Genomic DNA, 25,680 nt, shown 5'->3' on the forward strand with positions numbered 1-25,680 from the left:
TGTTGTTTCGGTCACAGATCGCGAAGTACAAGAATTGAAACAGCTTGTATTTCCTCGGGTATTGACTAAATGGGAGAAAATTCTTACAATCCATCAATCAAAACTTGACTCGTGACTTGTTCCGGAACATTCTGTATCCAATTTGACAACAGATTGAGAAAATGACGTTTATAAAGGTGATATTGAATGAGATATTATATGTTTCACATATCGATTGACAGCTGCATTTAACTAATTAATTCATAATATATATTAACGTTTATATATTTAAATAACAGTTTAAACGGTGTTAAAAATAGGGAGGATATATTTTATTTACCTTTTTTTGTTCCCAGTGTTATATCTTTCTCATCTTCTCTTCTCCATTTAATTTTAGGAGCGGGAGATCCTGATGCTGAACACCTCAAACCTATATCACCACCTTCTCTAACTTCGCTATCAGAGCTTGTATTTTCTTCTTCAATTTTTGGTGGGACTATAAATTTAAAAGGCAGAAAATTTATCATTTTATGGCCCCGTTTTTAATGCCAAATTTTAATTATAGGTAGGATACAGTACTTAAATAGTTATTCAAGCTAGCTGTAGAAACAATGGAAAGATAAACATAAATCCAGAATTGTTATGGGGGAGTATCGACCCCTCCAGTAACAATTATAAATCCTCTAACAATACACTAAAAGTGCCATGAATGCATTAATAATAAAGTTATAAAATTACACAGTTGTGTTTAATGTACTGTAATGAATATTAGATTCAACTGATTGAGTTTATTGTCATACGAAAACAAAATTAAATGTTTGTATGACGTTTCTTCGTAAAATTTAAAAGCGTGTTAACATTAACGACTTAATTAATTCAATTTATATATATATTTATTGATAGGAATTTATTATTTTTAATGCTTATAAACGTATTAATTGCACATATTCAACACCATAAATTTTTACTGAATTATGTACAACTTTATGAATTCTAGAGGTAATTAATAAGTTAATTTCCAGCTTAATTCGATAATTTAGAAATGGGGACGTATTTATACTAAAACATCAAGAATTTTTTACACGTTTATATTAATTTACACCACGTAAATGTGTGGTTTTGGTTCTACAGTTTATATTTTAGATTATATTTATGAATTAAAACATAAGTGATGTGTAAATTCTCTACATATCTGCGTCAATTTTACATCATGTTTACATTTCTGTTATTATAAAACGTGAAACCGACGTCAAATTAACGTAAAAGAATACAATATCTATTAAACAGTTAATCCTTAAAGTGTAAGTTCAGGATAAAAGTCATATTTACCTATTAATTAATGATGTAGATATGTAATTTTAATCTTAAAACTCACTTTAAAGCGATAATTTATTAAAACTCACTTAATTAATTAATATATAAACATAAAGGACACTAGTTTTGTTAGGAGAGTGTAAAATCTGACGTCAATTTGACGTCATTTTCGTACAATTATAACGAGAAAGTGTGAAAATGGCGTAACATTTACCTATAAGTATGTAAAATTATATTATTGAGCTGCAATTTTCAAATTGCAAACTCATATATTCTCATCGCTTACTCTCTGTCCTTCATTTATCTCGAAAACGGAGTTATATAAATGAAAATCAAGACCATGTGTGGAAAGCTTAGAGACTCCAATTAGCTATATACACATTTCACGTATGGACCGAAAGTCACGTAATTTCAATTTAAAATTTTCCCTAGAACGGAGTTAGGTGACTCGATTGTTATCAGGGGAAGTATGATGTACAGGGGCAAGATACTATTGATACTAAAATCGAGACCCGATATGGAAAGTTTAGGGGCCAGAAGTTCCAAACTTCCTGTCTGGATAGGAAGTCACGTGATTTTTTAAATTAAAGTATAATTAAAAATTGCATTACTGCATTGTGAAAACTTCTATCCCAAAAAATAGGAAAAACTCTTATAAAAATCCAAATAAAATCAAGTGTAGCTCATAGATTTAATTGGGAATTAATTATGTTAGATCACGAATGTATTAATTGAAATAACGTCTAATCTACACTGAAACATTAACAGGGGATTACTTTTTTCTTATACATGTATATAAACTCAATTGACCTTACTATGCAATTAACCTTATTTGAAATCCGTATTAATAAGATCCTATTCCTTAATAGGATTTGAACGATGATAGTTCAGTTGTATAAAGAAGAAAATGATCTTGCCAACTAATTTTAACAATTGCAGGAACTTTTATTTTTCTTTGTAAAGCTCACAAGAGAGGAGGAGGAGGAGGAGGAGGAGGAGGAGAAAAAGAAGAAGGAGGAGGAAGAGAAAAGAGGAGGGAAAAAAACGAAAACTCCTTCTTTTACCTGCTTAATCTAATATGTTTGATAGGATTTAATAGGATTATTACGTGCGAAGGCGATTTACCTAAATTCTAGATTTATCAGATCATACCTTCGTATCGATCAATCTCACTAAAAATTCTACGTTGCGGAAGTGTCAATCGTTGTCTAGATTGTAAAGTGAAGCGATTAACGTTCAAATTTTCTTATATATTTTTTTAAAATAATAATAAAAGAATTTAAATTTTATGTTAACGTAAAAATTTTAAGGTAAAAATAGTAAAATTTTTAATATAAAAATAAATCATTTGATGCTATGAAGCTGTTGAGTTGACAGCTTGATGCGGGTCTTTTAAAAGCGTTTTAAATAATTTAATATAAATTTTTAAGCGTCGAAATTGCTTAAATATATTCTAGAAGACGTAATTATGAGTAAAATAATAGAACTTTACTAAATTTTTAGTTTAAAATCGTTTATAAATTGAATATACTTTCAAGCCCTAAAGGTGAGTTGACAGCGTGATGAGAGTCTTTTAAATGACTTAATATATATTTTAAGCATTAGTATTGTTTAAGCACATTCTAAAAGACGTAATTATGAGTAAAAATAATAGAATTTTACCAATTTTTTAGTGTAAAATCATTTATAAACTAAACAGATTCTCCGGTCTTAAATTTGCCTAATTTAGTAAGTTTCTAGGTTAGAAAATGTCTTAAAATTTTTGAAATATCTCCAAGTATTTTAAGAAAAAGTCATTAATTTTGTATTAAGAAAGGCTTGTATATTTATCTTGATTATAAACAGCGAAGAAGTGATGATCACATTTGCAATAATGAACAGCTTTCTTCACAAATTAATACAAACACCGACTAAGGGAAATTACAGAAAATATTACTAAATCCCTCTGTTAATATAATTATTTTAAGTATTTAAATTCGAAAATATTTAAAAATTTTTCTTCGAATTAATCCAATTTAATTAATTCATTAAATAAGTTTGGAACAAGTTACAGATACACTTTATGAAAATGCTTATTATTCAACTTAATACATCAATTATTAAAATACAGTAATCAGTAAACTTCAGTAATCAATTAAAAGCTGTTTAGAAATGGCTTTGCATAGGTTTACACTAATTAAACAGCATCAATATCGCAAAGTTTCACAAACTGGGTATTAGAATAAACACTATATTCATATTTTAGATGGCAACAGGAAAGTTGCTTTGGGAATTTATCTTGTAAATTTGTTGAATTTATTGTTTTTATTATCAAATTATGTTTAATTTTACGTTTGAAACCTTCAGTAATTTCATAAAAGTCAATTATTCTGCGTTAGAACTTACGTATTTTTACCTTTATAAGCTTCTAAAAAGTCGCTATTAATGTTGTTGTATGTAACAGAGGAAAAGTATGGCAAAAGGTCGCACAAAATGATCTCCTCTCCTTAGAGGCATTTACATTTTTCAAATGACCAGAAATGCAAAAATTTGGGTGTTTATTCCTGTATGTATGGATGTAGTGTGTGGGGGGCACGATTGTGTTTACCCAGTTAAAGCTTAATAACTCTTGTGTATTTTACTCAAAATTTTTGAAATTTTGCCGAGAGGTTTGATTGTTAAGTACATTGAAGCCATTAAATTTTGGTGATTAAAGGTCAAGAGATTGAGGAGATAGAAGGGATCATGTGTCGTATCTCAAATGGGATCAAAAGATTTTACTCGTTATTAGCATTTACAATTTCTTTTTTAAAAATAAAACTTGTCTGTATACTCGAAATTAAGCTTTTTACAATAATTAATAATATAACAAGTTTTTAAAACAAAATCTCCTAACAGATGGCGCCACACACAATTTTAACTTTTTCTCCGGGAAAGTTGCACAACACGTTGTCGAATTTTTAATAACGTAAACGTAGAAGTTATGAAACAATTTACCTTATTTTAAATCTTTTTACTTTATAAATTAAAATATTTATACAATTTTTACACTTATTTATTAATATTAAAACAAAAATATTATTTAAAAATTTATTGTGTAATTTGTAATTCATTTATACATAATTAATTGATGTAAATAACGTAATTTATAATTGTAATAATTGATAACAACGTTGAATTTTATTGTTATAAATTAAATACATTTTTACAGAAAACATGGCCGATAAACATATTTAAAATTGTCATAAATCAGCAGTCTCTAAATAAATCCTTTGCGTAAAAATAATTGACAATTTATAAAATGTTCAATTACTTCACAGGAAAATTGTCAATATCAACTAAAGTAATTGGCATTTTAAGAAAATGTCAGTTCGTTTTATCGAAGATTGCCCATTTAAATAGAGAAATTGACATTTTTTGATATTTTAAATGGAAATAAAACACAATTGAAACATTTTTTTAATTTTTGGATCAGTAATTGAGTTTTTTAAAAAATGTCAATTGCTTTTTTAAAAAACTGTTAATTTTAGTATAGAAATTAGCCTTTCAAAAATTGACAATTTTTCTAAACAACTGGTATTTTCATAAATTACCTACTTCTTCAAAAAGTTATTTTTCACAAAAAACTTCATATTTTTTAAAGTCAATGTGACATTAAAAAATCAATTCTTTTATTAAAATTTGTTTATCACAGAAATTAATATTTTGAAAAATGTCAATTGCTCAAAATTTTGCATTTTTTGAAAATGTCAATTGCTCAAAATTTTGCACTTTTTAAAAAATGTCAATTGCTCAAAATTGTGCATTTTTTAAAACTGTCAATTGCTCAAAATGTTGCATTTTTTAAAAATCTCAATTGCTAAAAATTTTGCATTTTTTGAAAATGTCAATTGCTCAAAATTTTGCACTTTTTAAAAAATGTCAATTGCTCAAAATTGTGCATTTTTTAAAACTGTCAATTGCTCAAAATGTTGCATTTTTTAAAAATCTCAATTGCTAAAAATTTTGCATTTTTTGAAAATGTCAATTGCTCAAAATTTTGCACTTTTTAAAAAATGTCAATTGCTCAAAATTGTGCATTTTTTAAAACTGTCAATTGCTCAAAATGTTGCATTTTTTAAAAATCTCAATTGCTCAAAATTTTGCATTTTTAAAAATGTCAATCGCTCAAAAATTTGCATTTTTTTAAAACGTTAACTTTGACCATGGAATTGACATTTTAAAATTTTGCGTTTCTCACATTAAAATTGGCATTATTCTTAAAATATTGTTAATTGTATTAACCTTACATACAACGTATTCATTTTATTTATAAAAATTACAATTTTCTTTGTTATAATTTTGGAAGTTTGCTAATTTCAAAACTTTTATAAATTCTATAGAATTAATATTTAAAATTATTATACAGTAATAATATAGATTATAGATTAATTATAAAGAATTTTATTATGAATTAAGAGCGTTTACAAACAATAAACTATCAAAATCACTGCATTTTATATGATAACTAGATAGCAATTTCAGTGTATTTAATTCATAAATTTAAATTATACGACTTATTACGTTGTAAATTTATTAAATATTTAATTAATTTTAACTTTTCAGATAATAAAATCATAGATAAATGTAAGAAATTTCCACACATTTAATTTTTATACTTAAAAAAAATGTAAGATAAATGAAATAAAAATTCCTGAATAATTTAAAGCATTTTACAAGCGTTAAAGAATCATTTTTCTAGATTTTTTTAAAAGCTAATTTATACAAGTGGTGTGATTGGCGATTTATTTAACCACATTACGTATATTAAACTTTCACAGTTATTATTATTAATGTGTTAAATGCATTCAGCGCTATTGTTAATGGTGAAAACGTATGGGAATAGCCTGGTTGAATAATAAAATAGACTTATTAACTCATTATAAATTGATTATACTGATAAATATAAGAGGGAAACCAACCGTTTTGGCATTATTAAAGAGAGCATTCATTATTATGATGGAAAGCTTGATAAAAATGAAGTATAAAGCGATAGTGTAAAGCGTTGTGCCTGTCTAGCTCGTGCATACGTTACTGTACTACCTTACTCGTTATTATAAAATTTTTAAAAAATATTTAAGATATATATTTATATAATTTTATCACACTATTTTGTTCATTAATGAAGAAACAATTATATAAAATTATGCATAAAAGTCAAAATTATGTATGTAAGATAAAGAGTTCAATACCGTTCAATGTATCTGCACCAAATTTAAAAGAATATTCTTCCACGCACTAGAAAATAGTGTGGGATTCTACACCAATCACCCATAAAGCCCATCCCCTTAAGTCCAAACAGTTTTTTGTGTTCTGCAGTTTCATTATCGTAATTACTTAGGTCAATAAATGTACATTTTAGTTACTAAGACCATTGTTTTTATCACTAATCCTCATCCCCTTAAAATCCCGAATAACGCTGAGCACATACAGCTAGTTTGCTTATATAGTATAGAAGAATATGTGTTATATGGGGGATATAGAGGAATGGAGCTATTTTTGAGAGCCCCAATATATCATATAAAACTGCACACAAAGAGCCCCAACACGTGTCATACAACATTAAAATGAAGTGTTTGTTTCTTCGAGTAGCAGGAATGACAAACATGTCTCCATCCTTCATAAAACTGCTTAAGGGTAGATTTAGGAGGTACAGAGTGTCTGCTGCACCCCTTCTGAGAAATTTTTTCGTGTAAAGCCTCAGGTGATAAGGCATGTTGTTTCCTTTCTGCACCACCCTCTAAAGATTTCTGGATCCTTTATTACTCTTACACACAGATAGTTTCTTACTATCCACATACCAAAGGCCCAAATACTAGGCTAATGTTAACGAGTTTCAAGATCCAAGGCTCACTTTGAATCAAGGGTCGGTGGGCATTGGATCAAATTTTACCAGAGAGGCTCCGAATGACAGTAATATTTACCTCACTATTTTTATTTTCATAATTATAATTATAGAACAGCAAATAAATGCTTCAAATAATAATAATAATAAATTTAAATTAACTAATTGAATAAAGACGATTTAATGTTCAAATAATTCAAAAAGATAAACACAATTAAAATCAAGAAAAGTTTACAATTAAAGTAGAAAAAATACAAAAAATACAGTTTCAAATTAAACGTCTTCACAATTTTTAATCGCATTTTTTATTTAAAATATATGCTCTCCATCTCAAATTATCAGTATGTTGCTCCTGTAAATCACACTTTTCCTGATAACAACAGAGTCATGCCAGTCATTTATGTAACACCATTCTGGGGAAAATTTTTGAATNAAACAATTGTTGTAACAGATGCTTTTTTATTATTATTATTTTTTATATAAAATAATCTTTTACTCAAAGTATAAATAATCACTTTCTAAACTATTCTAGTAGCATAATATTAGAGAGAAAGAAGTAGTAGACATGGAGAAACATTTGAGAGTGAAATTTTTGCAGACGCAAATTGACAAATGTTGTTTCGGTCACAGATCGCGAAGTACAAGAATTGAAACAGCTTGTATTTCCTCGGGTATTGACTAAATGGGAGAAAATTCTTACAATCCATCAATCAAAACTTGACTCGTGACTTGTTCCGGAACATTCTGTATCCAATTTGACAACAGATTGAGAAAATGACGTTTATAAAGGTGATATTGAATGAGATATTATATGTTTCACATATCGATTGACAGCTGCATTTAACTAATTAATTCATAATATATATTAACGTTTATATATTTAAATAACAGTTTAAACGGTGTTAAAAATAGGGAGGATATATTTTATTTACCTTTTTTTGTTCCCAGTGTTATATCTTTCTCATCTTCTCTTCTCCATTTAATTTTAGGAGCGGGAGATCCTGATGCTGAACACCTCAAACCTATATCACCACCTTCTCTAACTTCGCTATCAGAGCTTGTATTTTCTTCTTCAATTTTTGGTGGGACTATAAATTTAAAAGGCAGAAAATTTATCATTTTATGGCCCCGTTTTTAATGCCAAATTTTAATTATAGGTAGGATACAGTACTTAAATAGTTATTCAAGCTAGCTGTAGAAACAATGGAAAGATAAACATAAATCCAGAATTGTTATGGGGGAGTATCGACCCCTCCAGTAACAATTATAAATCCTCTAACAATACACTAAAAGTGCCATGAATGCATTAATAATAAAGTTATAAAATTACACAGTTGTGTTTAATGTACTGTAATGAATATTAGATTCAACTGATTGAGTTTATTGTCATACGAAAACAAAATTAAATGTTTGTATGACGTTTCTTCGTAAAATTTAAAAGCGTGTTAACATTAACGACTTAATTAATTCAATTTATATATATATTTATTGATAGGAATTTATTATTTTTAATGCTTATAAACGTATTAATTGCACATATTCAACACCATAAATTTTTACTGAATTATGTACAACTTTATGAATTCTAGAGGTAATTAATAAGTTAATTTCCAGCTTAATTCGATAATTTAGAAATGGGGACGTATTTATACTAAAACATCAAGAATTTTTTACACGTTTATATTAATTTACACCACGTAAATGTGTGGTTTTGGTTCTACAGTTTATATTTTAGATTATATTTATGAATTAAAACATAAGTGATGTGTAAATTCTCTACATATCTGCGTCAATTTTACATCATGTTTACATTTCTGTTATTATAAAACGTGAAACCGACGTCAAATTAACGTAAAAGAATACAATATCTATTAAACAGTTAATCCTTAAAGTGTAAGTTCAGGATAAAAGTCATATTTACCTATTAATTAATGATGTAGATATGTAATTTTAATCTTAAAACTCACTTTAAAGCGATAATTTATTAAAACTCACTTAATTAATTAATATATAAACATAAAGGACACTAGTTTTGTTAGGAGAGTGTAAAATCTGACGTCAATTTGACGTCATTTTCGTACAATTATAACGAGAAAGTGTGAAAATGGCGTAACATTTACCTATAAGTATGTAAAATTATATTATTGAGCTGCAATTTTCAAATTGCAAACTCATATATTCTCATCGCTTACTCTCTGTCCTTCATTTATCTCGAAAACGGAGTTATATAAATGAAAATCAAGACCATGTGTGGAAAGCTTAGAGACTCCAATTAGCTATATACACATTTCACGTATGGACCGAAAGTCACGTAATTTCAATTTAAAATTTTCCCTAGAACGGAGTTAGGTGACTCGATTGTTATCAGGGAAAGTATGATGTACAGGGGCAAGATACTATTGATACTAAAATCGAGACCCGATATGGAAAGTTTAGGGGCCAGAAGTTCCAAACTTCCTGTCTGGATAGGAAGTCACGTGATTTTTTAAATTAAAGTATAATTAAAAATTGCATTACTGCATTGTGAAAACTTCTATCCCAAAAAATAGGAAAAACTCTTATAAAAATCCAAATAAAATCAAGTGTAGCTCATAGATTTAATTGGGAATTAATTATGTTAGATCACGAATGTATTAATTGAAATAACGTCTAATCTACACTGAAACATTAACAGGGGATTACTTTTTTCTTATACATGTATATAAACTCAATTGACCTTACTATGCAATTAACCTTATTTGAAATCCGTATTAATAAGATCCTATTCCTTAATAGGATTTGAACGATGATAGTTCAGTTGTATAAAGAAGAAAATGATCTTGCCAACTAATTTTAACAATTGCAGGAACTTTTATTTTTCTTTGTAAAGCTCACAAGAGAGGAGGAGGAGGAGGAGGAGGAGGAGGAGAAAAAGAAGAAGGAGGAGGAAGAGAAAAGAGGAGGGAAAAAAACGAAAACTCCTTCTTTTACCTGCTTAATCTAATATGTTTGATAGGATTTAATAGGATTATTACGTGCGAAGGCGATTTACCTAAATTCTAGATTTATCAGATCATACCTTCGTATCGATCAATCTCACTAAAAATTCTACGTTGCGGAAGTGTCAATCGTTGTCTAGATTGTAAAGTGAAGCGATTAACGTTCAAATTTTCTTATATATTTTTTAAAAATAATAATAAAAGAATTTAAATTTTATGTTAACGTAAAAATTTTAAGGTAAAAATAGTAAAATTTTTAATATAAAAATAAATCATTTGATGCTATGAAGCTGTTGAGTTGACAGCTTGATGCGGGTCTTTTAAAAGCGTTTTAAATAATTTAATATAAATTTTTAAGCGTCGAAATTGCTTAAATATATTCTAGAAGACGTAATTATGAGTAAAATAATAGAACTTTACTAAATTTTTAGTTTAAAATCGTTTATAAATTGAATATACTTTCAAGCCCTAAAGGTGAGTTGACAGCGTGATGAGAGTCTTTTAAATGACTTAATATATATTTTAAGCATTAGTATTGTTTAAGCACATTCTAAAAGACGTAATTATGAGTAAAAATAATAGAATTTTACCAATTTTTTAGTGTAAAATCATTTATAAACTAAACAGATTCTCCGNATTATAAAACATAATAATGATAATTCTGTGAGATTAAGATACAGAAGAATTAATTTTAGAGGAGAATACAAGTATTTTATGTTTGAATAAGTTGAATAGAAATGCAATGATTTGTATCCGTTATAATGCTTAAAACCATTTTCCTCTCGTTATAGCGGGGTTATGACCTTGCTACAACGCGAAGCGAGAGAAGAGCGAGCGGAAAATTCGATTTAACGCGATGGAAGAATGAAACTTTAACGCTATAACGAGAGGAAAGCTCGATGTAATGAGAAGAATGAGAGGAGCGAGATGGAAACTCCGTATAACGATACGCAAAAGGGAAGCGAGAAAGAAACCTTAACGCTAGGAACAAAATAGGAAACTCGATATAATGAAAAGCAAGAGAAGAGAATGCAAAAAATACTCGATTTAACGATATTCAAAAAGGAAACTTTACGCTATAACAAGAAGGGAAACTCGATATAACGAGAAGCATGAGAGGATCGAGAGGGAGTCTTGATATAACGAGAAGCGAGAGGGAATCTTTTGTAATTTTTTTAACTTAAAAATCTTTAAACTTTAAACAATTTACGTAGAAAATATTCAAAAAAAAAATAAAAGTAAGTAAATTACATTTACTCGCCATAACGACACGACCGTCATTACTGGCGTATTTGAAATGCAACCGAAACTTTTATTCATTTAAGGACAAAAAAAATGTAATAATAATTTGCTTAAAACAATTATTAATTATTATATTATCGAAGAATTAATGAAGATAATTAATTTATAAACCTATTAAATACGAGATTCCATTAAAATTTTTGATGTATGATGCTGGCATCCATATATAAGAAGCCATAGATGATGACCTTTAGCAGTTAATAGTCGAAGAAAATAGGAAGAAAAATTCAATATGACGATAAATATAGATAAAACGTAAACAGTGGTAATATTCAACGAGATAACAAATTAGAAATTGGCAGAAAAATCATTAAACTGTTAATTAACTATGGTGAAGGAACATCTATAACGTTATTGATGAAGAAATCATAAAGCAAACGAAGGAAAAAATCAATAAAATGGAGTAAAGAAAAGAAAAAAAAGCAAAGTTACTAATAAAGTTATTTCTTTTAATTTTTCCTGTAGAATTAATCAATAAAAATCAGAAATTTAAGAAGAGGAAGAGGAGGAAGAAGTAAGATGCTTATAGATTAGTAATCAAAACCGCAGCAGCATACAAAAGGAAAAGGACACTATGAAAAAGTACACTCTTCACACAACATAAATGAAAATAATGTAGCAGGATTATAGATAAAATAAATGATCAGGAAACGGACAAAAATATGACAAAGTTATAAATAGAATAAATGATACCAGATTAGAAAAAAATAATAATAAAGAATGTGACCCTATAAAAGATGGATAGGTACTAACACAGAATGAATTCTCATGTGGATACAAGTAAATTGCTTAACGCCAAGAGGAAGAAAGTAGTACTTTCTGTGTGATAATTGAAGATCGTTCATAACTTAACCTCGTTATAACGACTAGCGATCCTATTGCATAAGTTTCAGCGATCATCTCTTAAATGTTTAATCATTTGCTTCAATTTGATGAGTTTATTAGCCGAGAAAAACCAATTTAAAATCTTTTACAATGTTATAGTGTAAGAAATGTTAAAGGATATTAGTGCTAATGAAATTAATAATAGTGATTGTCGTGTTATAAAGAGGGAGAAAAATAATTATTACTTTACAACCGAAGATTTTAATTAAAAATGCTGTTATGAGACTGAAAAATTGAGTTGTAATTATAGTAATAAGGTAATTATATTGTACTAATGATAAATATGTAATTTTGCCTCATTGACTGGGTTACGAAAAGATTAAAAATCGTTTTCTGGGCCACAAAAACACGTTCATTTTAGACAAACGGAATAAACAAATGATCCTCTTTTATTTTCCCGTCCCCTTGATCTTTAACCACCAGAATTTAACAACATAAATGCCTCTAACACACAAACTACCCTGAAAAATTTCAGAAATTTTTTACAACAGGCATGAGAGTTATTGAGCTTTAAACTGGACGAACAAAATCGTTCCTTCATACACACACTAACACTCGTACATACAGAAAAACCCCTAAAACTTTATACATTTCTGAGCATTTCAAGGCCCATCCCAGTACAAAAAATGTAAAAAAATCATAAAAGGGAAAAAGATTTTTCGACCGGGCGCCATACTTTCTCTCTGTTTTCTATAACAGAAATTCACTAACATAAGATATAGCATTTATAATTAAAGCATTACTAACCCCCGATATAACGACTTACTAATTGCTTTCACTCGATACAACGAGGAGAAGAAGGGGGGAGGGTTGGGATCGAGTAATTAAAATGCAATCGCTGTTCTATCTACGAGACAAGGAGAGCGCTATTATGAGAAAAGTTTCATCCTGTTAGCAGAAAGATTTCATCTAACAGGTTTGACAGATATCAAATGAGGTACATCTGGCACCCAGTTACTGTGCGGACAACAAGAACGGATGATAGTTGTGCAGGAGAGATGATTTCTTCTTTCTAACTGGTGAGTTCGATTCATCCGATGTCCAGACCAAGTCTTGTGGAAGGAAACTGATTCCCCTCACGTGTTAGAAGTTGGTACCCCCCTCTTGGGATATTTAGACTCTACACCAGACCAGATCCAATATACGTAACAGCTGCTCTGCGTAATGACCGTTCGATGGTCTCGATATGGCGTTGTAGTAGCTGGATATCTTTCATCTAGGAAAATTCTCCTTTATCTTGATAAATTATATCGTCAAATTTCATTAATTATTTCATAGCACCTTTTATGAAAATTATTATTATTATTTTTTTAANAGAAGACGTAATTATGAGTAAAATAATAGAACTTTACTAAATTTTTAGTTTAAAATCGTTTATAAATTGAATATACTTTCAAGCCCTAAAGGTGAGTTGACAGCGTGATGAGAGTCTTTTAAATGACTTAATATATATTTTAAGCATTAGTATTGTTTAAGCACATTCTAAAAGACGTAATTATGAGTAAAAATAATAGAATTTTACCAATTTTTTAGTGTAAAATCATTTATAAACTAAACAGATTCTCCGGTCTTAAATTTGCCTAATTTAGTAAGTTTCTAGGTTAGAAAATGTCTTAAAATTTTTGAAATATCTCCAAGTATTTTAAGAAAAAGTCATTAATTTTGTATTAAGAAAGGCTTGTATATTTATCTTGATTATAAACAGCGAAGAAGTGATGATCACATTTGCAATAATGAACAGCTTTCTTCACAAATTAATACAAACACCGACTAAGGGAAATTACAGAAAATATTACTAAATCCCTCTGTTAATATAATTATTTTAAGTATTTAAATTCGAAAATATTTAAAAATTTTTCTTCGAATTAATCCAATTTAATTAATTCATTAAATAAGTTTGGAACAAGTTACAGATACACTTTATGAAAATGCTTATTATTCAACTTAATACATCAATTATTAAAATACAGTAATCAGTAAACTTCAGTAATCAATTAAAAGCTGTTTAGAAATGGCTTTGCATAGGTTTACACTAATTAAACAGCATCAATATCGCAAAGTTTCACAAACTGGGTATTAGAATAAACACTATATTCATATTTTAGATGGCAACAGGAAAGTTGCTTTGGGAATTTATCTTGTAAATTTGTTGAATTTATTGTTTTTATTATCAAATTATGTTTAATTTTACGTTTGAAACCTTCAGTAATTTCATAAAAGTCAATTATTCTGCGTTAGAACTTACGTATTTTTACCTTTATAAGCTTCTAAAAAGTCGCTATTAATGTTGTTGTATGTAACAGAGGAAAAGTATGGCAAAAGGTCGCACAAAATGATCTCCTCTCCTTAGAGGCATTTACATTTTTCAAATGACCAGAAATGCAAAAATTTGGGTGTTTATTCCTGTATGTATGGATGTAGTGTGTGGGGGGCACGATTGTGTTTACCCAGTTAAAGCTTAATAACTCTTGTGTATTTTACTCAAAATTTTTGAAATTTTGCCGAGAGGTTTGATTGTTAAGTACATTGAAGCCATTAAATTTTGGTGATTAAAGGTCAAGAGATTGAGGAGATAGAAGGGATCATGTGTTGTATCTCAAATGGGATCAAAAGATTTTACTCGTTATTAGCATTTACAATTTCTTTTTTAAAAATAAAACTTGTCTGTATACTCGAAATTAAGCTTTTTACAATAATTAATAATATAACAAGTTTTTAAAACAAAATCTCCTAACAGATGGCGCCACACACAATTTTAACTTTTTCTCCGGGAAAGTTGCACAACACGTTGTCGAATTTTTAATAACGTAAACGTAGAAGTTATGAAACAATTTATTTTATTTTAAATCTTTTTACTTTATAAATTAAAATATTTATACAATTTTTACACTTATTTATTAATATTAAAACAAAAATATTATTTAAAAATTTATTGTGTAATTTGTAATTCATTTATACATAATTAATTGATGTAAATAACGTAATTTATAATTGTAATAATTGATAACAACGTTGAATTTTATTGTTATAAATTAAATACATTTTTACAGAAAACATGGCCGATAAACATATTTAAAATTGTCATAAATCAGCAGTCTCTAAATAAATCCTTTGCGTAAAAATAATTGACAATTTATAAAATGTTCAATTACTTCACAGGAAAATTGTCAATATCAACTAAAGTAATTGTCATTTTAAGAAAATGTTAGTTCGTTTTATCGAAGATTGCCCATTTAGATAGAGAAATTGACATTTTTTGATATTTTAAATGGAAATAAAACACAATTGAAAACATTTTTTAAATTTTTGGATAAGTAACTGAGTTTTTAAAAAAATGTCAATTGCTTTTTTAAAAAACTGTTAATTTTAGTATAGAAATTAACCTTTCAAAAATTGACAATTTTTCTAAACAACTGGTATTTTCATAAATTACCTACTTCTTCAAAAAGTTATTTTTCACAAAAAACTTCATATTTTTAAAGTCAATTTAACATTAAAAAATCAATTATTTTATTAAAATTTGTTTATCACAGAAATTAATATTTTAAAAAATGTCAATTGCTCAAAATTTTGCACTTTTTAAAAAATGTCAAATGCTCAAAATTGTGCATTTTTTAAAACTGTCAATTGCTCAAAATTTTGCATTTTTAAAAAATGTCAATTGACCAAAATTTTGCATTTTTAAAAATGTCAATCGCTCAAAAATTTGCATTTTTAAAAAAATGTCAATTGCTCAAAAATTTGCATTTTTTAAAACGTTAACTTTGACCATGGAATTGACATTTTAAAATTTTGCGTTTCTCACATTAAAATTGGCATTATTCTTAAAATATTGTTAATTGTATTAACCTTACATACAACGTATTCATTTTATTTATAAAAATTACAATTTTCTTCGTTATAATTTTGGAAGTTTGCTAATTTCAAAACTTTTATAAATTCTATAGAATTAATATTTAAAATTATTATACAGTAATAATATAGATTATAGATTAATTATAAAGAATTTTATTATGAATTAAGAGCGTTTACAAACAATAAACTATCAAAATCACTGCATTTTATATGATAACTAGATAGCAATTTCAGTGTATTTAATTCATAAATTTAAATTATACGACTTATTACGTTGTAAATTTATTAAATATTTAATTAATTTTAACTTTTCAGATAATAAAATCATAGATAAATGTAAGAAATTTCCACACATTTAATTTTTATACTTAAAAAAAAATGTAAGATAAATGAAATAAAAATTCCTGAATAATTTAAAGCATTTTACAAGCGTTAAAGAATCATTTTTCTAGATTTTTTTAAAAGCTAATTTATACAAGTGGTGTGATTGGCGATTTATTTAACCACATTACGTATATTAAACTTTCACAGTTATTATTATTAATGTGTTAAATGCATTCAGCGCTATTGTTAATGGTGAAAACGTATGGGAATAGCCTGGTTGAATAATAAAATAGACTTATTAACTCATTATAAATTGATTATACTGATAAATATAAGAGGGAAACCAACCGTTTTGGCATTATTAAAGAGAGCATTCATTATTATGATGGAAAGCTTGATAAAAATGAAGTATAAAGCGATAGTGTAAAGCGTTGTGCCTGTCTAGCTCGTGCATACGTTACTGTACTACCTTACTCGTTATTATAAAATTTTTAAAAAATATTTAAGATATATATTTATATAATTTTATCACACTATTTTGTTCATTAATGAAGAAACAATTATATAAAATTATGCATAAAAGTCAAAATTATGTATGTAAGATAAAGAGTTCAATACCGTTCAATGTATCTGCACCAAATTTAAAAGAATATTCTTCCACGCACTAGAAAATAGTGTGGGATTCTACACCAATCACCCATAAAGCCCATCCCCTTAAGTCCAAACAGTTTTTTGTGTTCTGCAGTTTCATTATCGTAATTACTTAGGTCAATAAATGTACATTTTAGTTACTAAGACCATTGTTTTTATCACTAATCCTCATCCCCTTAAAATCCCGAATAACGCTGAGCACATACAGCTAGTTTGCTTATATAGTATAGAAGAATATGTGTTATATGGGGGATATAGAGGAATGGAGCTATTTTTGAGAGCCCCAATATATCATATAAAACTGCACACAAAGAGCCCCAACACGTGTCATACAACATTAAAATGAAGTGTTTGTTTCTTCGAGTAGCAGGAATGACAAACATGTCTCCATCCTTCATAAAACTGCTTAAGGGTAGATTTAGGAGGTACAGAGTGTCTGCTGCACCCCTTCTGAGAAATTTTTTCGTGTAAAGCCTCAGGTGATAAGGCATGTTGTTTCCTTTCTGCACCACCCTCTAAAGATTTCTGGATCCTTTATTACTCTTACACACAGATAGTTTCTTACTATCCACATACCAAAGGCCCAAATACTAGGCTAATGTTAACGAGTTTCAAGATCCAAGGCTCACTTTGAATCAAGGGTCGGTGGGCATTGGATCAAATTTTACCAGAGAGGCTCCGAATGACAGTAATATTTACCTCACTATTTTTATTTTCATAATTATAATTATAGAACAGCAAATAAATGCTTCAAATAATAATAATAATAAATTTAAATTAACTAATTGAATAAAGACGATTTAATGTTCAAATAATTCAAAAAGATAAACACAATTAAAATCAAGAAAAGTTTACAATTAAAGTAGAAAAAATACAAAAAATACAGTTTCAAATTAAACGTCTTCACAATTTTTAATCGCATTTTTTATTTAAAATATATGCTCTCCATCTCAAATTATCAGTATGTTGCTCCTGTAAATCACACTTTTCCTGATAACAACAGAGTCATGCCAGTCATTTATGTAACACCATTCTGGGGAAAATTTTTGAATTGAAACTAAGTATAGTTAATAGGAGGTTTAATACTCTAAGCTTTCTATATATGGTCTCGAATTTAATCCATCTAACACTATACTCCAAATTAAGAAGGAATAAACAGGCAGTGGGAATTTATAATCTATAATTTGTTTTTTTTTTAAATTAGCCCAAAAAATGCAAAAAGTAAAAAAATGTTTTGATAAATGAGCAAAAAAGTCAGTAAAATGAAGAAACATAAGAGATGTAGAACATAAAATGGCAGCAAGAGTTTTAAAAAAATAAATAAATAAATATAAAGTCAAATGGATTAGATAGTATAATTAATGATCTATTAAAATGTGATGGTATAATATAATTAACTAATTTCATTATTTAATTATATAAATCAATTTAAATGTGTGCTGGGTAATTAGAAAATAAAAAATAAAAAAATAGGTGCCATAATTTATCTCCAGTCTTAAAATCTATTACTAAAGTGGAAACTGTTTAGTTATTATAAATGACGTTAGTAGAAGGGAAATTTTTACTTTCTGTAATTAAATGATTGGATATTTAAATAAGTTTATGGAAAGAAAAATTGGATTTTAAATTATAAAACATAATAATGATAATTCTGTGAGATTAAGATACAGAAGAATTAATTTTAGAGGAGAATACAAGTATTTTATGTTTGAATAAGTTGAATAGAAATGCAATGATTTGTATCCGTTATAATGCTTAAAACCATTTTCCTCTCGTTATAGCGGGGTTATGACCTTGCTACAACGCGAAGCGAGAGAAGAGCGAGCGGAAAATTCGATTTAACGCGATGGAAGAATGAAACTTTAACGCTATAACGAGAGGAAAGCTCGATGTAATGAGAAGAATGAGAGGAGCGAGATGGAAACTCCGTATAACGATACGCAAAAGGGAAGCGAGAAAGAAACCTTAACGCTAGGAACAAAATAGGAAACTCGATATAATGAAAAGCGAGAGAAGAGAATGCAAAAAATACTCGATTTAACGATATTCAAAAAGGAAACTTTACGCTATAACAAGAAGGGAAACTCGATATAACGAGAAGCATGAGAGGATCGAGAGGGAGTCTTGATATAACGAGAAGCGAGAGGGAATCTTTTGTAATTTTTTTAACTTAAAAATCTTTAAACTTTAAACAATTTACGTAGAAAATATTCAAAAAAAAAATAAAAGTAAGTAAATTACATTTACTCGCCATAACGACACGACCGTCATTACTGGCGTATTTGAAATGCAACCGAAACTTTTATTCATTTAAGGACAAAAAAAATGTAATAATAATTTGCTTAAAACAATTATTAATTATTATATTATCGAAGAATTAATGAAGATAATTAATTTATAAACCTATTAAATACGAGATTCCATTAAAATTTTTGATGTATGATGCTGGCATCCATATATAAGAAGCCATAGATGATGACCTTTAGCAGTTAATAGTCGAAGAAAATAGGAAGAAAAATTCAATATGACGATAAATATAGATAAAACGTAAACAGTGGTAATATTCAACGAGATAACAAATTAGAAATTGGCAGAAAAATCATTAAACTGTTAATTAACTATGGTGAAGGAACATCTATAACGTTATTGATGAAGAAATCATAAAGCAAACGAAGGAAAAAATCAATAAAATGGAGTAAAGAAAAGAAAAAAAAAGCAAAGTTACTAATAAAGTTATTTCTTTTAATTTTTCCTGTAGAATTAATCAATAAAAATCAGAAATTTAAGAAGAGGAAGAGGAGGAAGAAGTAAGATGCTTATAGATTAGTAATCAAAACCGCAGCAGCATACAAAAGGAAAAGGACACTATGAAAAAGTACACTCTTCACACAACATAAATGAAAATAATGTAGCAGGATTATAGATAAAATAAATGATCAGGAAACGGACAAAAATATGACAAAGTTATAAATAGAATAAATGATACCAGATTAGAAAAAAATAATAATAAAGAATGTGACCCTATAAAAGATGGATAGGTACTAACACAGAATGAATTCTCATGTGGATACAAGTAAATTGCTTAACGCCAAGAGGAAGAAAGTAGTACTTTCTGTGTGATAATTGAAGATCGTTCATAACTTAACCTCGTTATAACGACTAGCGATCCTATTGCATAAGTTTCAGCGATCATCTCTTAAATGTTTAATCATTTGCTTCAATTTGATGAGTTTATTAGCCGAGAAAAACCAATTTAAAATCTTTTACAATGTTATAGTGTAAGAAATGTTAAAGGATATTAGTGCTAATGAAATTAATAATAGTGATTGTCGTGTTATAAAGAGGGAGAAAAATAATTATTACTTTACAACCGAAGATTTTAATTAAAAATGCTGTTATGAGACTGAAAAATTGAGTTGTAATTATAGTAATAAGGTAATTATATTGTACTAATGATAAATATGTAATTTTGCCTCATTGACTGGGTTACGAAAAGATTAAAAATCGTTTTCTGGGCCACAAAAACACGTTCATTTTAGACAAACGGAATAAACAAATGATCCTCTTTTATTTTCCCGTCCCCTTGATCTTTAACCACCAGAATTTAAAAACATAAATGCCTCTAACACACAAACTACCCTGAAAAATTTCAGAAATTTTTGACAACAGGCATGAGAGTTATTGAGCTTTAAACTGGACGAACAAAATCGTTCCTTCATACACACACTAACACTCGTACATACAGAAAAACCCCTAAAACTTTATACATTTCTGAGCATTTCAAGGCCCATCCCAGTACAAAAAATGTAAAAAAATCATAAAAGGGAAAAAGATTTTTCGACCGGGCGCCATACTTTCTCTCTGTTTTCTATAACAGAAATTCACTAACATAAGATATAGCATTTATAATTAAAGCATTACTAACCCCCGATATAACGACTTACTAATTGCTTTCACTTGATACAACGAGGAGAAGAAGGGGGGAGGGTTGGGATCGAGTAATTAAAATGCAATCGCTGTTCTATCTACGAGACAAGGAGAGCGCTATTATGAGAAAAGTTTCATCCTGTTAGCAGAAAGATTTCATCTAACAGGTTTGACAGATATCAAATGAGGTACATCTGGCACCCAGTTACTGTGCGGACAACAAGAACGGATGATAGTTGTGCAGGAGAGATGATTTCTTCTTTCTAACTGGTGAGTTCGATTCATCCGATGTCCAGACCAAGTCTTGTGGAAGGAAACTGATTCCCCTCACGTGTTAGAAGTTGGTACCCCCCTCTTGGGATATTTAGACTCTACACCAGACCAGATCCAATATACGTAACAGCTGCTCTGCGTAATGACCGTTCGATGGTCTCGATATGGCGTTGTAGTAGCTGGATATCTTTCATCTAGGAAAATTCTCCTTTATCTTGATAAATTATATCGTCAAATTTCATTAATTATTTCATAGCACCTTTTATGAAAATTATTATTATTATTTTTTTAACTTATGACTCAATAACTGTATTATTTTTTTATGAGTAATTTTTCTTAAAAATTGATCGTATATTCTTTTAATTCAAAGTTTCGAAATTGTAAAATTGTAACGCTCCAAACAGCAGTATTTTTCAAGTTTTTTTTTTTTAATATAACATTTTTAATATAACATTTTAATATAACATTTTTTTTAATAATAACATTTTAACTGCTAATTTTTATAAGCAATTTCTTTTAAAAATTAATCACAACTTCTTAAAGTTTTATACCTTTTTAATTCTGAATAAACCGATGAGTCGTTATAACGAAACTTTATAGTAATTATTAAATACTTTTAATTCTTAAATATTCGCAAATCTAATGATTACAAAGAGATAATTTAAATATATTTAACAGTAAATTACACTCTATAAAAATTTTATTTGAACATTAATTTGAATTATAATTAAGACATTGTATTTAAAACTTCTCATTGTATCGTTAATAATTTCTTCTATAACGAGTCTTTCAAAGTTATTTTCACTCGATATAACGAGTTTTTAAGCATTTATAACGTATAATAATCTCACTAATAAATTAAATTTTAATATTTAGAATATTGTGTATAAAACTTCTATTGTATCGTTAATAATCCTTACTACAGCGAGTCGATTTTAACCCGTTATAACGACACTTTTTAAGCAGTTGTAACACATAATAATACAGCTTTTAAATGATAATTGAACGAGTAAATCAAAAACAAATCATATCATTCAAGACTTATTTGAGGTGTGCTCGTGAAGCTGACACAAAATTTGTAAAATACCCCCACTGACACGAGAAAAGTCCATAAATTTATATATATATATATGTGTATATATATATGCTGAACCAATACTCATCATTCTTATCAGGAACATATCTAGAATTTAAAGAGATAAAATAGCATCACGCACAAATTATTTAACGCCAAATAAAGTCTTCAAGCTGATACTAAAAGTAGTAGTTACGTGATTAAATATAAAACATGCCAGCAAGTGATTACATGTTAAGTATTTTGTCAAGCTGCCAAGTGATCAGGCTGATTATTATGCAGCACGTTATACCCCATCCCAAATAGATAAAGTAGGTATATGTTAATTACTTTCCCCATACATAAATGCAAGTACACACACACACTCAAATAGACAGACAGACAGACACACACACACACACACACACACACCACACGCGCGCGTTTAAAAAATGATGAACCTATTCTTTGCTTGAGTAAACAGTTGTTGGAAAACAAATCATGGATATAACCAAGTTAGAATTGGCTGAATTTTATACAATAGAGGGGCAATTTAATTCAGAAATCTCTTTTAATACTAGCGGAACGTAGAGGTGCTACCTTATGATTATGAACTTATCCTGTGCTTCAGCATTGATCATATCGGGCGTGAAATTAGTTTTCAGTTACACCTGCTTCCTTAACAATGCTTTATACTTCTTTGTCATGGGACAAAAAAGAAATAAAATAAAATAAAATAAAAAAATAAGGGAGGGAGCGAAACATTCGCATCCAAAGAAGCTACACAGTTTACAAATTCGAATGTTGATTGACGCTTCCAGCTTTTATTTTCTAGTTTTCAAGGGGGTGGAAGATATAGAAGGGGGAAAGAATTGTTTAAAACGATTTTGCAAACTTTGCAGCACCTTTTTTTTCTTTTTTTTTGCTAATTTACTGATTTATTTTATTAAAATTCATGAAAGAATAATGGAAAGTAAGTTGTCACAACGNGTCGCTATTAATGTTGTTGTATGTAACAGAGGAAAAGTATGGCAAAAGGTCGCACAAAATGATCTCCTCTCCTTAGAGGCATTTACATTTTTCAACTCGGAGGCCTTCAAATGACCAGAAATGCAAAAATTTGGGTGTTTATTCCTGTATGTATGGATGTAGTGTGTGGGGGGCACGATTGTGTTTACCCAGTTGAAGCTTAATAACTCTTGTGTATTTTACTCAAAATTTCTGAAATTTTGCCGAGAGGTTTGATTGTTAAGTACATTGAAACCATTAAATTTTGGTGATTAAAGGTCAAGAGATTGAGGAGATAGAAGGAATCATGTGTCGTATCTCAAATGGGATCAAAAGATTTTACTCGTTATTAGCATTTACAATTTCCTTTTTAAAAATAAAACTTGTCTGTATACTCGAAATTAAGCTTTTTACAATAATTAATAATATAACAAGTTTTTAAAACAAAATCTCCTAACAGATGGCGCCACACACAATTTTAACTTTTTCGCCGGGAAAGTTGCACAACACGTTGTCGAATTTTTAATAACGTAAACGTAGAAGTTATGAAACAATTTATTTTATTTTAAATCTTTTTACTTTATAAATTAAAATATTTATACAATTTTTACACTTATTTATTAATATTAAAACAAAAATATTATTTAAAAATTTATTGTGTAATTTGTAATTCATTTATACATAATTAATTGATGTAAATAACGTAATTTATAATTGTAATAATTGATAACAACGTTGAATTTTATTGTTATAAATTAAATACATTTTTACAGAAAACATGGCCGATAAACATATTTAAAATTGTCATAAATCAGCAGTCTCTAAATAAATTCTTTGCGTAAAAATAATTGACAATTTATAAAATGTTCAATTACTTCACAGGAAAATTGTCAATATCAACTAAAGTAATTGGCATTTTAAGAAAATGTCAGTTCGTTTTATCGAAGATTGCCCATTTAAATAGAGAAATTGACATTTTTTGATATTTTAAATGGAAATAAAACACAATTGAAAACATTTTTTAAATTTTTGGATAAGTAACTGAGTTTTTAAAAAAATGTCAATTGCTTTTTTAAAAAACTGTTAATTTTAGTATAGAAATTAGCCTTTCAAAAATTGACAATTTTTCTAAACAACTGGTATTTTCATAAATTACCTACTTCTTCAAAAAGTTATTTTTCACAAAAAACTTCATATTTTTTAAAGTCAATGTGACATTAAAAAATCAATTCTTTTATTAAAATTTGTTTATCACAGAAATTAATATTTTGAAAAATGTCAATTGCTCAAAATTTTGCATTTTTTGAAAATGTCAATTGCTCAAAATTTTGCACTTTTTAAAAAATGTCAATTGCTCAAAATTGTGCATTTTTTAAAACTGTCAATTGCTCAAAATGTTGCATTTTTTAAAAATCTCAATTGCTAAAAATTTTGCATTTTTTGAAAATGTCAATTGCTCAAAATTTTGCACTTTTTAAAAAATGTCAATTGCTCAAAATTGTGCATTTTTTAAAACTGTCAATTGCTCAAAATTTTGCATTTTTAAAAAATGTCAATTGACCAAAATTTTGCATTTTTAAAAATGTCAATCGCTCAAAAATTTGCATTTTTAAAAAAATGTCAATTGCTCAAAAATTTGCATTTTTTAAAACGTTAACTTTGACCATGGAATTGACATTTTAAAATTTTGCGTTTCTCACATTAAAATTGGCATTATTCTTAAAATATTGTTAATTGTATTAACCTTACATACAACGTATTCATTTTATTTATAAAAATTACAATTTTCTTCGTTATAATTTTGGAAGTTTGCTAATTTCAAAACTTTTATAAATTCTATAGAATTAATATTTAAAATTATTATACAGTAATAATATAGATTATAGATTAATTATAAAGAATTTTATTATGAATTAAGAGCGTTTACAAACAATAAACTATCAAAATCACTGCATTTTATATGATAACTAGATAGCAATTTCAGTGTATTTAATTCATAAATTTAAATTATACGACTTATTACGTTGTAAATTTATTAAATATTTAATTAATTTTAACTTTTCAGATAATAAAATCATAGATAAATGTAAGAAATTTCCACACATTTAATTTTTATACTTAAAAAAAATGTAAGATAAATGAAATAAAAATTCCTGAATAATTTAAAGCATTTTACAAGCGTTAAAGAATCATTTTTCTAGATTTTTTTAAAAGCTAATTTATACAAGTGGTGTGATTGGCGATTTATTTAACCACATTACGTATAT

General features: G+C 27.7%; 1 protein-coding gene across 1 annotated transcript in view; it reads right to left on the bottom strand.

The window, feature by feature from the left end:
* LOC111627765 (lachesin-like) overlaps nucleotides 1-25,680 on the bottom strand; it is a 246,306-nt gene that overhangs the window by 31,970 nt on the left and 188,656 nt on the right. The window contains exon 4 of the mRNA XM_023371402.1: nucleotides 8,089-8,244. Coding sequence (XP_023227170.1) covers nucleotides 8,089-8,244 — 156 coding nt within the window. The remainder of the gene's footprint in view (nucleotides 1-8,088; nucleotides 8,245-25,680) is intronic.

This window comes from Centruroides sculpturatus, unplaced genomic scaffold (genome assembly GCF_000671375.1).
Source record: "Centruroides sculpturatus isolate CEXI.00-Female unplaced genomic scaffold, Cexi_2.0 scaffold1, whole genome shotgun sequence".
Lineage (NCBI taxonomy): Eukaryota > Metazoa > Arthropoda > Arachnida > Scorpiones > Buthidae > Centruroides > Centruroides sculpturatus.